The sequence below is a fragment of the Amblyraja radiata genome, chromosome 13 (assembly GCF_010909765.2).
Source record: "Amblyraja radiata isolate CabotCenter1 chromosome 13, sAmbRad1.1.pri, whole genome shotgun sequence".
Lineage (NCBI taxonomy): Eukaryota > Metazoa > Chordata > Chondrichthyes > Rajiformes > Rajidae > Amblyraja > Amblyraja radiata.
In genome coordinates this window covers 39700493-39717015 of record NC_045968.1, presented here as the reverse complement: position 1 = coordinate 39717015, position 16523 = coordinate 39700493, and the positions used below count along the sequence as shown (strand labels likewise).

Below are 16523 nucleotides of genomic sequence, written 5' to 3'. Positions count from 1 at the left end.
TTAAAAAGAGGCAATTAGAGAGGAGGGAGATGATCAATAGCATTCCTTCAGCACCCCCTACATCATTTAACTCAAGGGGACGAGTTTATTGTAAAAGTGGCAAAAGACAAGAGAATTAGTCTGTTATGTGACAACTAAATACACTGAATTTCAGAACTTCAGACAAGATTTAATAGGAACCCGGGAGGCAACATTTTCTTGAGTATGGTAATATATAGATGAACTGATGGGCATGAGAATCGAATGCAGGAGGACAAATGGGAAAATGGAAGTGATGGGTGTGATTTGAGGGCTGGTCCAGAATCGACAAGACGAATGGCCTCCTTCAGTCACACAGATGTACAATTAAGGACCTGACATAGGAAGCTTATTCTTTAGGCAAGTTGTGGATCAATGAACACAAATAGCATTCATCGCACAGGGTGATAAACTCAGTAAATCTTAAGAGTCCAATTACTTGAACAGTTTTTGATTATTGCCCTGCTGACATTAACGGCATCCTTTGATAAACAACATCAGCATGAGAATACATAATGGCAATCTTGCCCAAAACACCCTTAATCAGCTAATGAATTAAAAAGGCTGACAGTAAGCAAGGCTTTCTAGCAAAGAAAAGTAATTGCGACTATGGAACACCTTGCTAAATGAATGAAATTTTACCACAGCTCATGTTACCTCCTTCCTCCATTAGGAGATCGGGGGAGTGCATCAGTGCATGAACCCAAGTCTCATTATAGCTCAATTCCAATACTAGAATTTTATGGGGTAAAGTGCTTAAGATTTTAAAAGTGGCCAACATTTCTCTCTTCAGCTTAATTTCCTCTTCAGCTAGAGACGAATCACCAGCTCCATTTTGGAATCTCATTTGCTTCAACTGCCCTACCAACAGGTTTTGCTTTTACAACATAAATTGGGATCAAATTAAATTTCTACCAAAAGTTCTTAGCAGAAGCTTCCAGTAAAATGTTACTGTAGCAACACTTGGCAATTTGAATGACATCAGAATCATGGTCATTTAGTGTAACATCAGGGATGAAATTGTTAAATTTCAATAAGTCTTTAAATGCCAATAACAATCATAACAGATTCACAAACTGCCATTAGCTTTTGGCAGTTTTAAATCACTCTTTTTTCTCTCTCCCCCCCCACTAATGCTATTTTAAAATCTGTTATTAGGATGATTGATTAAAGCAGGATTACGAGACACAAGTAGGTAAAGAGATTTCACCCTCTACTTTTTCAATAAGAACTTTAGAAAATTTAGAATTTTGCTGGACAATTAATCCAAGTAGAAGTGTACATGGAGCAACTACATGGAACATACACAAGTCATTTAAACACCACACCCTATCCCCACATACAAATTGGTTTTAAGATTCAATTACATCCCAGCTGAGCTGTATTTCAACTCCACCCATCTATGGAAGCAAAAGATCTTAAAATTGTTTAACAAAAAGTTTCAAAAATTTAAACCAATTTTCAGCTATTTGGGAATGGACCAAACAACTCTACAGGTAAAGCAGTCCATGTTGGCACATAGCAAGACTTAAATATTCAAACAGGATTCATTAAACATTCACAACAGAATCAATGACTATTTAGAATCAGTCATACAGCACAGATACAGATCCTTCAGCCAAAGTCCCCCATGCCAGCCACGATTTCCCACCTTAGCTGGTGTGAGAGTAGGGGATGCTTCTGTTGGTGTGGCATCAGGCTGTTGCAGAGAGCACAGGCTTCAACTTTCTCACGCACGAATTTGGTCATTCCGGGCCAGAAAAACATGCTCTTTGCTCGGAGTACCTCAAGGCTGCGTGCTCAGCCCCCTGCTGTACTCACTCGATACTCATGACTGCGTAGACGGTCATAGTGCGATCTCCATCATAGAGTTAACTGACGACACCACTGTTGTGGGACATATCACTGATGGGGTCGAGTCAGAGTATAGAAGAGAGATCGATCGACTGACCACATGGTGCCAGCACAATAATCTGGCCCTCAACACCAGCAAAACCAAGGAACTGATTGTGGACTTTGGAAGGGTAGGATGGGGACCCACAGTCCCGTTTATATCAATGGGTCGATGGTGGAAAGGGTCAAGAGCTTCAAATTCCTGGGCGTGCATATCTCTGAAGATCTTTCCTGGTCCGAGAACACTGATGCAATTATAAAGAAAGCACATCAGTGCCTCTATTTCCTGAGAAGATTACGGAGAGTCGGTATGTCAAGGAGGACTAACTTCTACAGGAGCACAGTGGAGATCATGCTGACCGGTTGCATCGTGGCTTGGTTCGGCAACTTGAGCGCCCAGGAGCGGAAAAGATACAAAAAGTAGTAAACACTGCCCAGTCCATCATCGGCTCTGACCTCCCTTCCATCGAGGGGATCTACCGCAGTCGCTACCTCAAAAAGGCTGGCAGCATCATCAAGGACCCACACCATCCTGGCCACACACTCATCTCCCCGCTATCTTCAGGTAGAAAGTACAGGAGCCTGAAGACTACAACGACCAGGTTCAGGAATAGCTCCTTCCGCACAGCCATCAGGCTATTAAACTCAGACAAAACTCTGAATATTAATAGCCCATTATCTGTTTATTTGCACTTTCAGTTTATTTATTCATGTGTGTATATTTATTTAATGTTATATGGACACACTGATCTGTTCTGTATTCATGCCTACTATGTCCTGTTGTGCTGAAGCAAAGCAAGAATTTCATTGGCCTATCAGGGACACATGACAATAAACTCTCTTGATTTGACTCTTGACTCAGTATGGTTGCTTTCACGCCGGGGTGGCCTCTGTGGACGGCATCAAAATATTTGTTCCGCAAGGCAGTTGAGATTACTGCTTTGTGACCCTTGATTACGACACCGTCCTGCAGCACCAGTTCGTTGCGGGCGAATAGGAAGTGGAGCGCGATATTGTTTATCCTGCCAGCCACGCCGGATGACTGAAGACAGTAGCAGTAAAGTTGTACTGCAGCCATATGCTCTGCCAGGTCGCATAGACATTCTGTAGGTACGTATGACACCATCATTACTGTGAACTGGTCATTTTCAGACGGCTGTTGTTCGCAGGTTGTTCGTGAGGCTCTTGATGAGTGTCAGCCTGATGCATGTCTTTGCCCCTTTTGTAAACTAAAGTGAAATCGAAGCTCTGTAGCTGCATCATCATAATTTACAGGAGAGCAGGAACAGCATGAATGGGTTCAGAATAGTGACCAGCGGTTGGTGGTCTGTTTCAACAATCAGACTTCCCAAAAATAAAGTCCTTGAATTTCGTGCAGGCAAAAACCACAGCTAGTAACTCCTTTTTGCTGAGGTTGGGGATGAATTTCCCCAAGTAGCTAACCATTCCCAGGAATCTCTCCAAACTTGTCACGTCAGTGGGAACTGGCATCTCGTTGATGGCAAAGGTCTTGGAGGTCAGGTCTGAGGCCGTCACTGGTGGATATGTGTCCGACATACTGGACCTCCTTGACGCGGAATCTGCACTTCAGAGGGTTGAGCAAGAGGTGGATGTCTTTTGCACGGTCCAGTACTTAAAAAAAATTGGCATCATATTCAGCCATGTTGCGTCCAGCAACGAGAATGTCCTCGACAATGATGGCACAAGGACACCCGGTAAATAATTGTTCCATTGTACGCTGGAATACTTCGCTAGCAGAGTTGATGCCAAGAGGCATCCGTAGGAACTTGTAACGGCCAAAGGGGGTGCCGAACGTGGTGAGATTGGACGAGTCAGGGTCCAGCGGGATCTGCCAGAACGAGCTTTTGGCGTACAGAACAGAAAACACAGAGGCACTGCCTAGCTGAGCATTAAATTCCTCCACCGCGCGCATCGGGTAGTACGGGCATTAGATCACTGTGTTCAGGCCTCTGGGGTTGATACAAATTCAGATTTCTTATTTGTTTTGCGACTATCATGATGGAAACCAAGTCAGATGGGTCAGTAACCATGGCAATGACACCCAGGGACACCATCCGCTGGAGGCCATGGGTGAAATAAAACATTGGAAATAAAATAAAAGCCGATATGCTTAAACGCGGAGTGGGTTGACCACGTCTTGACACCATGTTGAGTAAATCACACATACTCAGATATAATAGTATTTATTAAGTATACAACACACTACAGCATGTTACTAACAGCACATGTCGGGTTGCTATATTTTAGAGCTTTCCCTCAGTGAGAAATTTTGATTCCACTGTGTGGGGATGTGTGTGTTAAAAGTCTATCGTGTTCTGTGCTCTTTATTATTCATATGGCTGTATGGTGACAACACATATCACTGTACCAATTGGTACATGTGACAAATAAATGTCTTGTATCTTGATAATATGAATGCTGTGGTAGTAGGCGGAGCTTATAATAATAAAGCACTAGATTTGTGGTGCTAGTGGAATCAAGGGATATGGGGAGAAGGCAGGCACGGGTTATTGATTGGGAACGATCAGCCATGATCACAATGAATGGCGGTGCTTGCTCGAAGGGCCGAATGGCCTCCTCCTGCACCTATTTTCTATGTTTCTATTGGTTAGTAAGAAAAGCAACCAATCTACAGCGCATTCATCTAAATCATTGATAAACCATAAACAGCAATGGGCCCAGCAACAATCCCCAGGGCACACTACTAGTCATAGGCCTCCAGTCAGAAAAACAACCTTCCACCACCACCCTCAGCTTATTCCATGGACCTAATTAAATACCCAAGCAGCTAGCTCTCCCTGGATGCCATGCGATCTAACCTTCCAGCACAGTTTACCACACAGATCGTTGTCAAAGCACAGGTTGAGTGTCTAACTGAATACCTTCAATTTTCAATGACATTACTGTTACTTAGTCTCAGTCAATAACCTGGGCATGAGACAAATGCAACTGAATCAACTGCAAAATACTGCTATATAGTCAGAGGGCAGATATCTGCTCAACTCCGTTTGAGCACATCCCACTTCCTACACCAACATAACACTATCCAAGACAAAGCAGCATGCTTACCTGGCACCCCATGCATCATGCTAAGCTTCCAGTTGTTACAATCTGCTACACATACTGCAATTTCTAGACCGGGCTATACTGGCAGCACCTCAAACATTTACAACAAAGATAAAGGTAGCGAGCACACAGGTACTCCACCCTTTTGCATGGCCATCTTCACTCAAGAAGAACCAAGCAAGCTAGAGCTCCCTATCAAACATTTCAGATGGCAGCACTTCACCAAAAACATTATACTGGTTTGGGGTTAGAATGGTGAATGTGAGGAAGGGATAGGGCCGATTGATGTATTTAAAACTCCTCCCTCCACAAAGTTATGTAGGAGACATGGGGCGGTGAATGACATAAGGTCATATGGAAAAAAGAGTACAATTAGGCCATTCGGCCCATCAAGCCTACTCTGCCATTCAATCATGGCTGATTTATCTCACTCTCCTAACCCCATTCTCCTCCCTCTCCCAATAACCTCTGACACCTAAATGAATGTCTTCATTTAGAGGATGGTTGAACTTTGGAGAACATTGCCAAAAGGAGAAGTGTGCATTGAGAAGCAAGATCCCCTTTTGTTATACATTCAGATGAGCATTTGACAAATACTGTGGAATTTGCATTCATAGGGACCTAGCCAGCGTAGATATGGTGGACCAAAGGACCAAATGTTTCCTTGACTGTGTGGACTGACCATATTCAGTTAAATTTGCACAATCCTACACATTTCTCCCCAAAATAACAAAGGTATGGACAGGAATTGCATGCCCTATTATATTAGGCTTTCTCCAAAATGGAACTTACATTTACATTTTTTAAGGAGTAAGTTTAGCACTCTTTTGCTTCAAAAGCAAGCCAAAAGTCTAAGGTTATTAACTTACTATAAGGAAGGGAAATTAAATTGTTCAGACCGAATATCAATACCTTGGAATCATTTAAAATGTCAGATACTACAGTGCATAGCATATCAAACATTTAATAATGAAATGCTTGCGGGACTTAAGCAATGTTGAAATTTAGTGAAAATCCGGAACAGACATACCAGTCTTTCTTCTGAAATAATTTCTCAGGCACACCAGTTAAATTGGAGCACGAGTAAACGGCAGAAAAGTGTACAAATACACTTTAGGGCAGCATGGTGACGTAGCGGTAGAGCTACTGCCTTACTGCACCAGAGACCCTGGTTCGATCCCGACTACGGGTGCTTCTCTGTACGGAGTTTGTATGTTCTCCCTGTGACCTGCGTGGGCTTTCTTTGAGATCTTCAGTTTCCTCCCACACTCCAAAGATGTACAGGTGGAGGTTAATTGGCTTGGTATAAATGTAAATTGTCCCCAGTGTGGGTAGGATAGTGTTAGTGTGTGGGGATTGCTGGTCGGTGTGGACTCGGTGGGCCAAAGAGCCTGTTTCCGCGCTGTATTTCTAAACTAAATTACATTAGTTGTGGTTAAAACAAAGATGCAAAAATAACAAGATGTTGGAAATATCAGGCGGGCAGTCATTGGTTATGGAGACGGTTTCAAATCTATGACCATGTTGCACACGTCCTGGTGAAAGGTCAGCGACTTATTAGTCTCAGATATCACCTAACCAAAAGTATCTGCAGAGCTGTCCAACATATGTTGAAAGGTCAATGATTCTGACGCCTCCAACGTTTGCAACAAAGTCAGGAATGCAATTGTATTCCCACATTTTCATAGGTGGATGCAACTGTAAAGAGTCTAACAGCATCCAAGCCACTAGAGAATCCTCAAATAATATCCACCTATTGAAAGATCCACCCCTTCCACTATCAGTAGCGTGTCAAATGAACAGAAAACAAGGTAGGCTGAACATTTCATTGCAAATTAGCAAGCAGCCCAACTGATTCTTACAAACCCTCAGACCCAACCAACCTCAGAAAAAACAGCAATGCCAGACCAGTAGGTACTAGTGCTATATGCTCTAGTGTTCTCAGTTACCGTGCAGAGTTCAATGGCAAGGCAAGTGCCTGATTCCTACTTGTAAATCAATCAATCAATCAATCTTTATTGTCATCTTGCAAGCAACAGTTGTACAGTGCAAAATGAAAAGACGTTTCCCAGGGAATAGTGGAGCATCGCACATGAAATTTAAAACATTTCACACATAATACTAAAAACAATCCAGTCCCTGATGGAACAGTATAAATAGTTAAAAGCAGGTAAAACACAACATTAAAATACAATAAACCAATCATAAAATGTCCGGGGCAGCTGATTTGAGTGGCCAGTGCCAGTTATTAAAGTGGCCAGTGCCAGTTATTAAAGTGTCCGTGCCAGCCGCAGAATCAAGTGACTGTGAGTACAGAGTGACTGTTTAGCAGCCTCACAGCCTGTGGTAGGAAGCTGTTTAGCAGTCTTGTAGGCTTTGATGCTTCGATATCTCTTGCCTGATGGCAGGAGATCCAGGTGTATGTGGAGGGGGTGCAGTTTGTCCTTAGCAATTCTCTGAGCTTTTTTCAGACAGCGGCTCTGGAACAGTTCTTGTACCGAGGGTAGGGAGACGCCAATGATCCTCTCTGCTCCCCTCACTACCCTCTGCAGAGCCTTCCTGTCCGAGCAGTTGCAGGTGGAGTACCACGTATTTATGCAGTACGTGAGTACAGACTCCACCGTACCCCTGTAGAAAGTCCTGAGGATGTTGGTGGGGAGTGAGGCCTGTTTTAGTTTCCTCAGGAAGTGCAGTCGCTGATGGGCCCGTTTGACGGTCCCAGTGGTGTTCCTGGACCAGGTGAGGCTGTCTGTAATTTGCACACCGTGGAACTTTATGCTCTCCACTCTCTCCACTGTAGTGCCACTGATGTTGAGGGGTGTATGCTTTGGCTGCGCCCTCCTGAAGTCGACAACCATCTCCTTCGTTTTGTCGACATTTAATTCTAGATTATTTTTGAAGCACCAGTCCACTAGTTGTTTTACTTCCTCCCTGTACATTGATTCGTCATCTCCGCTGACGAGTCCCACCACTGTTGTGTCATCCGCGAATTTTATGATCTTATTGTCCCTGAATCTGGCAGCACAGTCATGTGTGAGCAATGTGAACAATAGCGGGCTGAGCACACAGCCTTGAGGGGAGCCGGTGCTCAGCGTGATCGAGCCTGAAGTGTTCTTGCCAACACGGACTGACTGCGGTCTCTCTGTCAGAAAGTCCAAGATCCAGTGACACAGGGTGGTGTTGAGGCTCAGCAGGGTTAGTTTCTCCACAAGTCTCTGTGGGATGATGGTGTTAAACGCTGAGCTGAAGTCAATGTACAGGATTCTGGCGTATGTGTTTTCCAGATGCGTGAGTATTGTGTGCAGGGTGGTAGAGATGGCATCCTCTGTAGAACGGTTGGGGCGATAGGCAAACTGGAGGGGGTCTAACGATGAGGGGAGGCTGGCAGTAATGTGGGGTTTCACCAGGCGTTCAAAACACTTCATTATTATTGGGGTCAGGGCGACAGGGCGGTAGTCATTTAGGCAGGCAACCACTGGTTTCTTCGCTATGGGGATTATCGTGGAAGTTTTGAGGCATGTGGGGACAATGGCTTGACTAAGGGAGATGTTAAAGATGTCTGTTAGCACATCTGCTAACTCCTCAGCACATTCCTTGAGCACACGTTCTGGGATGTTGTCGGATCCGACTGCTTTCCACGGGTTGACCTTAGACAGGATTCTCCGTGTGTCCATTGAGTCTATGGTCAGGACTGGCTGGTCGGTTCGTAAGCAGGGGCTGGCTCTCCCCTTGGGTGTGGTGTTTGCTGCATCAAAACGTGCAAAGAAGTTGTTCAGTTCATCTGGGAGAGAAGTGTCCGTGTCAGTTACCTGCTGCCTTGCCTTGTACCCTGTCAGTGTTTGGATTCCCTTCCACATCCCCCTGGTGTCTCCTGTGTCACAGAGGTGTCCCTGGATTTTCCCCGCGTAGGCACGTTTCGCTGCCGATTCCTTTTTCCAGTGCAGTCCTGGTAGATCGAAGATCGGCTGTGTTACCGGCTCTGTAGGCTGCATCATGAGCCCTCAGCAGCGAGCGCACCTCTGCTGTCATCCATGGCTTTTCGTTTCCACGTGCAGTGAAGGTTTTCATGATAGTGACATCCTCGGTGCACTTGGCAATGTAGCTGGTTACAGTCTCTGCGTACTCCTCGATGTTGATGAGGTCATCATAGGATGCTGCTATCCTGAACACATCCCAGTCAGTGTGCAGGAAGCAATCCTGCAGTGCTGAGGCTGCTCCCTCTGGCCAGACCCTGGTGTGTTTTCTCTCTGCTCTGACTTGTTTTTGCAGAGGTCTGTAGGCTGGTGTTAAAAACACTGAAATGTGGTCCGAGTAGCCCAGGTGAGGGCGTGGGGCTGCCTTGTAAGCCTCTGGGGTGTTGGTGTAAACCAAGTCCAAGATGTTCTCTCCCCTGGTCTCAAAATCCACATATTGCTTGAATTTTGGGAGCACAGTCTTAAGGCTGGTGTGATTAAAATCCCCGGCCACCACAATGAAGCTATCAGGATATTTGGTCTGGAGCTCACTGATGGCATCATGCAGATCTCCCAGTGCTTCGTTGGCCTTAGAATTTACATTTGCACTTGGAGCAACATATACAGCCACAACAAAAACAACGGAGAATTCCCTCGGCAGATAGAAAGGCCGACATTTCACGATGAGGAATTCTATCAGCGGAGAGCAGTGTTTCCCGGCTATCGTAGCGTTCACATACCAGTCCTTGTTTATGTACAAGCACAGGCCTCCACCTCGGCTCTTACCAGAGCTAGCTGCCTCTCTGTCCGCACAGAACGATGTAATTCCCTCCAGCTGTATTGCCTTGTCCAGGATATTGCCGTGGAGCCATGATTCCGTGAAAACAAACACACAGCAGTCTCTTATATCCCTGTATGTTGTCTTGAGAAGACGCAGTTCGTCAAGTTTGTTGTCCAGGGAGCGGACATTAGAGAGGAGAAGCGAGGACACTGCAGGTCGGGTGGGGTTAGCTGTTAGCCTAGCGTGAATGCCTGCTCTTTTCCCCCGTCTCCGCCTCGTGTAAGAGCCTGCTCTTTTACCCCGTTTCTGCCTCCTCTCACACCGCTTGCGTCTCCTCCTCCTCTCTCTCGCCTCCTCTCTCCAGTCGTATTCGTATCTGCGGCCGATATGTCTGGCTTCGCAGCCAGTAGTAGTAGTCCGTAGCGGCGTATTTGGTCTAAATCGCACCAAAACGCGCCCGTACTACTACCGTGGTTTGCCCCGATGTTTAGGAGCATGTTCATGCAGTACATATATCTTGGACTGACTGGACAAAACACACAACACTCACTTTTTAATGCTCCGACTATCTCCCGAGGGGCCGCTGCGACTGTGCGCGCCGCCATCTTGGTTCGTCATGTTTCACAACTTTCATGCTTGGATATGCATGTAAAATAACATTTGCTACATTTATGCAGATAAACAGTCAGACTGCTAAAGAGCAGATGGAAAAACACCAACATTCAGGCTATTCCACAGGAATCTTAATTTATATTAGACAATATTGGAAAATGTTTTACTTGGCCATCATTATAATTTTTATTGTGTAAAATAAATGGCTTGGGCAAAACTAAAATAACTCCTATACAGGAAATAAACGTGCCTAGACAGATTCCTTTATTTCAACAAGAGGGAAAAGTAGACAATCCTTTATTTTTTGAAGTCAAACTTGAGTGAAATTGCTTGTTCAGTAGATTTGGAAAACCTACTAGATCATTGTTTTTCTCATCGCTATCATTATGCCTTTTTAGACAAATAATTATGAAATTATACATTAAAACAATTTAAAAAAAACATTGCAAGTTTATTATGAGGTGCAATATTTAATTAAATGAACTCCCAAAAGGTGTTAGATCTGCGGCACTCACTTTTGCTAGCTCTGCCTACAGAAATATTGTACGTTGGTTCCCCAGCTTGGCTCTTTGTCCTGATATCCATTGTGAAGTCACCATCAATAAACAGGCTATCTCTGATAACAGAGCATTTCCTTCCTCCCAGGACCAAGCCATTGGTGAAGAAATTTTGACGATCCTTTCCAACCAGCACATCTATTTCTGGAGGCTGTATATGAAAAACACCATTGTTAGATTGTATTGCTCAGATTGCACACAAAATGTGAATCACATTACAACAGGCAGCAGTAAAATGCAATAATCTTCCAATGCCAAGTATTATACGTGTATTACAAAAACATTAAGTCTTCTATTAGATATAAATGACACAAAAATGTAAGTTTTAAAAACTTTTTTTTTGGAGGGAGGATGGAGGTAGAGCAAGGAGCAGAGAATTTCAAAATAGTTCTTTAAAGAGCCAACACAGTTCGAGGGCAGAAGAGTAGAAGGAGAGTCATATCTAAAATACCCTTTCCTCTTCACTCTCCCTCTCCTCACCATCTCCCACCAATCTGGCACAAAATAATAGTTTGGGAGCACCTCTTACGGCAAGAGTCAACTGAAAAATATAAATTTCCGGTGTAAACATTTTGTATCAGAAGACGGAGTGTTAATTTTAACAGACACAAAATAAACCTGGCCAGATCCCAAATCCTAACATCCAGGAAACTGATAAGAATACTAACTATCCACACTGAGTAGCAAAAACACTACATGGCAAGAAACCTATTCTTGCTAGAAGGCATTCCTTCATTGTTAGTGTAAAAATAGATCTGCAAGATGAAATTATGGTATCAGACTTACTTACATGGCAGCTATGTCCTTCAAAATGCCTTTTAGGCAACCCAAAAAAACAAAAAACAAAAACAAAAAAAAGTGGAAAAACTGGCTGCTTTACAATTTGACAAATACCAAAATAGTCCTTTTCAGTACTCAGAGCATCTGCCAGGCCTGTATTGCAACCATCTTTAGCTTATGCTTGTTTTGGGGGCTCGTCCCCTTCAGTTTTCTCTTCAGCATATAAAAGGCATGCTCAATTGGGTTCAGGTCAGGTGATTGACTTGGCCACTTAAGAATTGACCATGTTTTGGCTTTGAAAAACTCCTTTGGTGCTTTAACAGTATGTTTGGGATCATTGTCTTGCTGTATAATGAACTGCTGACCAATTAGTTTTGAGGCATTTGTTTAAACTTGAGCAGATAGGATGTGTCTATACACTTCAGAATTCATTATGCTACTACCATCAGCAGTTGTATCATCAATGAAGATAAGTGAGCCAGTACCTTCAGCAGCCATACATGCCCAGGCCATAACACCCCCACCACCGTGTTTCACAGATGATGTGGTGTGCTTTGGATCTTGGGCAGTTCCTTCTCTCCTCCATACTTTGCTCTTGCATCACACTGATATAAGTTAATCTTTGTTTCATCTGTCAGATTCAGATTCAGATTCAACTTTAATTGTCATTGTCAGTGTACAGTACAGACAACGAAATGCAGTCCATGACCTTTTTCCAGAAGTGTGGTTGCTCTTTTAAATACTTCTTGGCAAACTGTAACCTGGCCATCCTATTTTTGCAGCTAACCAGTGGTTTGCATCTTGCAGTGTAGCCTCTGTATTTCTGTTCATAAAGTCTTCTGTGGACAGTGGTCATTGACAAATCCACACCTGACTTCTGAAGAGTGTTTCTGATCTGTCGGACAGACGTTTGGAGATTTTCCTTTATTATAGAGAGAATTCTTCTGTCATCAGCTGTGGAGGTCTTCCTTGGCCTGCCGGTCCCTTTGCGATTAGTAAGCTCACCAGTGCCCTTTCTTCTTAATGATGTTCAAAACAGTTGATTTTGGTAAGCTCCAGGTTTGGCTGATGTCTAACAGTTTTATTCTTGTTTCTCAGTCTCATAATGGCTTCTTTGACTTTCATTGGTACAACTTTGGTCCTCGTGTTGATAAGCAGCAATAAAAGTTTCCAAAGTTGATGGAAAGACTGGAGGAAAGACAGGTGCTGAGCTCTCTTATACCTACATGAAGGAGGCAATTAAACACACCTGAGCAATTACAAATGCCTGTGAGGCAATGTGTCCCAAACATAATGGTGCCGTGAAATGGGGGGGGGGGGGGGACTATGTATAAACATAGCTTGTTTCTAAATGGTGAAACCAAAATGTGTAAAAATACTCTTTAATAAAATCTGACAATGTGCACTTTAACCACCTGTGATTTTTTCTATTACAAATGTCAAATTGTGGAGTACAGAGGCAAATAAATAAATGATGGGTCTGTCCTAAACATTATAGAGGCCACTGTATGCTAAAATCGATGATAAAGGAAACAGGCCATTGTAAGCTGGTTGTAGGGTGAAAATGATAAGCTAGTACAACTTGGGCGGGAGAGAGAGGGAATGCTGGGACTACCTGAAGTGAGAGAAATCAATATTCATACCACTGTGCCCTCATTCTTTAGGGAATGGGGGTTCTCCCCCCCCCCCCCCGTCATCATAAATGAGGCCCTCACTGGTATCTCCTCGGTGCTCCGCCCTTGCTCCCCCTCCCCCTAGTCGCAACAGAGACAGAGTCCCCTAGTCCTATCTTCCACCCCATCAGCCTTCATACAACACATAATCCTCAGAAATTTCCACCACCTCCAGCGGGATCCCACCACTAGCTACATGTTCCCATCTCCACCTTTTTCCACTCAAAACCATTCCCTCCGCAACTATCTGGTTAACATCCCTCCCCAGGTACCTTCCCCTGCAACCGCAGAAGATGCAACACATGTCACTATACCTCCTCCCTCGACTCTGTCCTGGGACCCCGACAGTCCTTTCAGGTTAGGCAGAGGTCCACTTGCACTCCTCCAACCTCATCTACTGTATCTGTTGTTCAAGATGGACTCTTATACATCGGCGAGATCAGGCGCAGACTGGGCGATCGTTTTGCGGAACACCTTCGCTCAGCCCGTGTGATCCAACCTGATCTCCCGTTTTCCTGGACACTTTAATTCTTCTTCCCCTTTCTACACGGAACTTTTTGTCCTCAGTTTCCTCCATTTACAGAGTGAGACTAAAAGCAAATTGGAGGAACAGCATCTCATACTTCCCTGGGGCAGCTTAAGGCCCAGTGGTATGAATATTGATTTCTCTCACTTCAGGTAACCTCGGCATTCCCTCCCTCTATCCCTCCCCCACCCAAGTCACACTAACTTCTCATTTTCACCCTACAAACAGCTTACAATGGTCTGTTTCCTTTATCATCATTATTTTTTTGCATATCTTTCATTCATTGTTCTTTATCTCTCCACGTCACCATCTATATCTCTTGTTTCCCTTATCCCTGACCAATCTGAAGAAGGGTCTTGACGCGAAACGTCACCCATTCCTTCTCTCCAGAGATGTTGCCTGTTACTCCTGCTTCGTCTCATCTTCGGTTTAAACCAGTTACTCCTGCTTCGTGTCATCTTCGGTTTAAACCAGCATCTGCAGTTCCTTCTCACACATTACACCGGTTAAACTGGTTAACCAAGCAGTACACTTCAAACACGAGTCAATATTCTGGCTTTTATAATACATCCTTCGGATTCAGTAGAGGAATGACCTCAAGGTCTCTGCTACTGATACAAAACCCTCCACAATCAAATGTTTAGAATTAAGATCTAATCAAGGCTAACTTTGCTCACCCTTCCCCACTACTGCAGTGAGATAACTAAGATAATTGATCGCCAAAAGGAAACCGACCCATCTGTGACAAAGAGGTAACTAAAATGTAAATTATTCAGCTAGCTGAACACATTCCTGATTATCGAAGGTAGACAAAAATGCTGGAGAAACTCAGCGGGTGAGGCAGCATCTATGAAGGAATAGGTGATGTTTCGGGATTAGACCCTTCTTCATCCTGAATATCTATCATTCTCGCTAGTTAAGAGCACTGCAGATCAGCTAACTAGCCAGTTTCTAAAAAGAATAATTTATGGACTGGAATATTTGATTAGCGCCGCACTTCAATGTATCATTCAAAGAAAACACCAAAAGATGTCAAAAATAAGGATATGGGAAAAAACAGTAGAATCCCACAGGCTAGTATAGTCATCAAATCACAAAAATACATGCACTTGTGGCAACATTGCAGGTCAAAGCAATTACTATACAACACCAAGTTTTTAGAATACTTAAATGTATTGGTTAAACTGCTCCTTTAAATGTACTTTGGAAATTTTATTCTTCCCACAGGCAGCTGGAAAGAGACCATTTGATCCCGTTTTGGTGCAACAAAGTCCAATTTTGAAATATCACAATCTCACAAAACATAGGGTAACATTGTTAATGATTGCTCCAAAAGATGAACTACCAATAAGATACAGGATTTTTCTATTACATCGGACCATCATGCAAATTGGTCTTTTACTCTATTGGCTGCTAACTAAAATGACTGATTTTCACATGAATAATGAAATACCATTTTAGCAGTCTCTATAAACGTTCATAGTCAAAGGGATTAGATAACTGTTTAATTACCAATGCACTTAATTTGAGTCTTGTGAAACAAAGCCAGGTGCAGAAGCACATCCCAACTGCTTACCCTCCATCTGATCTCAAATTGGATTGTCAATATGTAGGTGGTAAAGAGACACCCTTTAGCCTAAAGCATTTTGCTTGAACACACAATTGCATATCTTTTATCCTTAATCTGTAATTATCAAGAACCCTTTGCTTTCAGGAAGACCCAAACAAGCTGCCAAAGCCCAACATGTTTTCAATCATTCGGGTAAAGGTGCAACCACAAACACATCTACAAGTTGATGTAAACTTTCCCAAAAGGCAACTTAACCAAATTGTTCTGCATCATTCAATATGTAAGAACTATTTTGATCAAATGATGCATGTTTCCCCAATGGTATCTTAAAAACTTAATGCACACTCCAACTTCTGTAGTGTCTAGCATTCATCACCAGATTGACAGATTCTTGATTAGTAAAAGTGCCAGGGGTTACATGGAGAACGAGGTTGAGAGGGGAAAGATAGATCAACCGTAACTGAATGATGGAGTAGACTTGATGGGCCGAACAGCCAAATTCTGCTCCAAGAATTTATGAACCAAGTCCCATTTCAAAAGCAGTTTTCACAATTCAGTAGATACTCAATACATTTTAATATTATGTCCTACTTGTTTAAAATTTTTTTTTTATATGTGCCTCATCTTGTAAGTTAGATGCATGCACCCATCCTGAAAGATAGACAGTATATTAACTTTTGTACTGCCCCCCTTCAGAAACTAATTTATATTCCTAAAATAATCTTGCCAATTTTTCTGGATGACAGCTCAAGGTCAAATGTTACAGCTTGAAATATGTGGATCTTTTGCCAGTTCTGAGCAGCTCTAATGCATCGCAACACAGTATTAATGTACCAAACTGAGGAGTAGGAAGCCTTTTATATTCAGATACTCAGTTTTACATCAGGGATGATCATCATATGCAATCCCATCCATTTGAAGCAGGTTACTAATGCTGATGTGCTGAAAGGTTAGATGCAGAAAACCAGTTCGAAAACTTAGATGGAAAACTGACAGTCAGCAGGTGACTCCAGAGCTTCAACATCAAACAGAGCCATATATGCAAATTGACCAAGCAGCCAAACATGTCAAAA

General features: G+C 43.2%; 1 protein-coding gene across 1 annotated transcript in view; it reads right to left on the bottom strand.

Annotated features, from left to right (window-relative positions):
• The window catches only part of pfn2 (profilin 2), a 45002-nt gene that overhangs the window by 8310 nt on the left and 20169 nt on the right, over positions 1-16523 (bottom strand). Inside the window, exon 2 of the mRNA XM_033031855.1 lies at positions 10860-11052. Within this exon, the coding sequence (XP_032887746.1) occupies positions 10860-11052 (193 nt within the window). The remainder of the gene's footprint in view (positions 1-10859; positions 11053-16523) is intronic.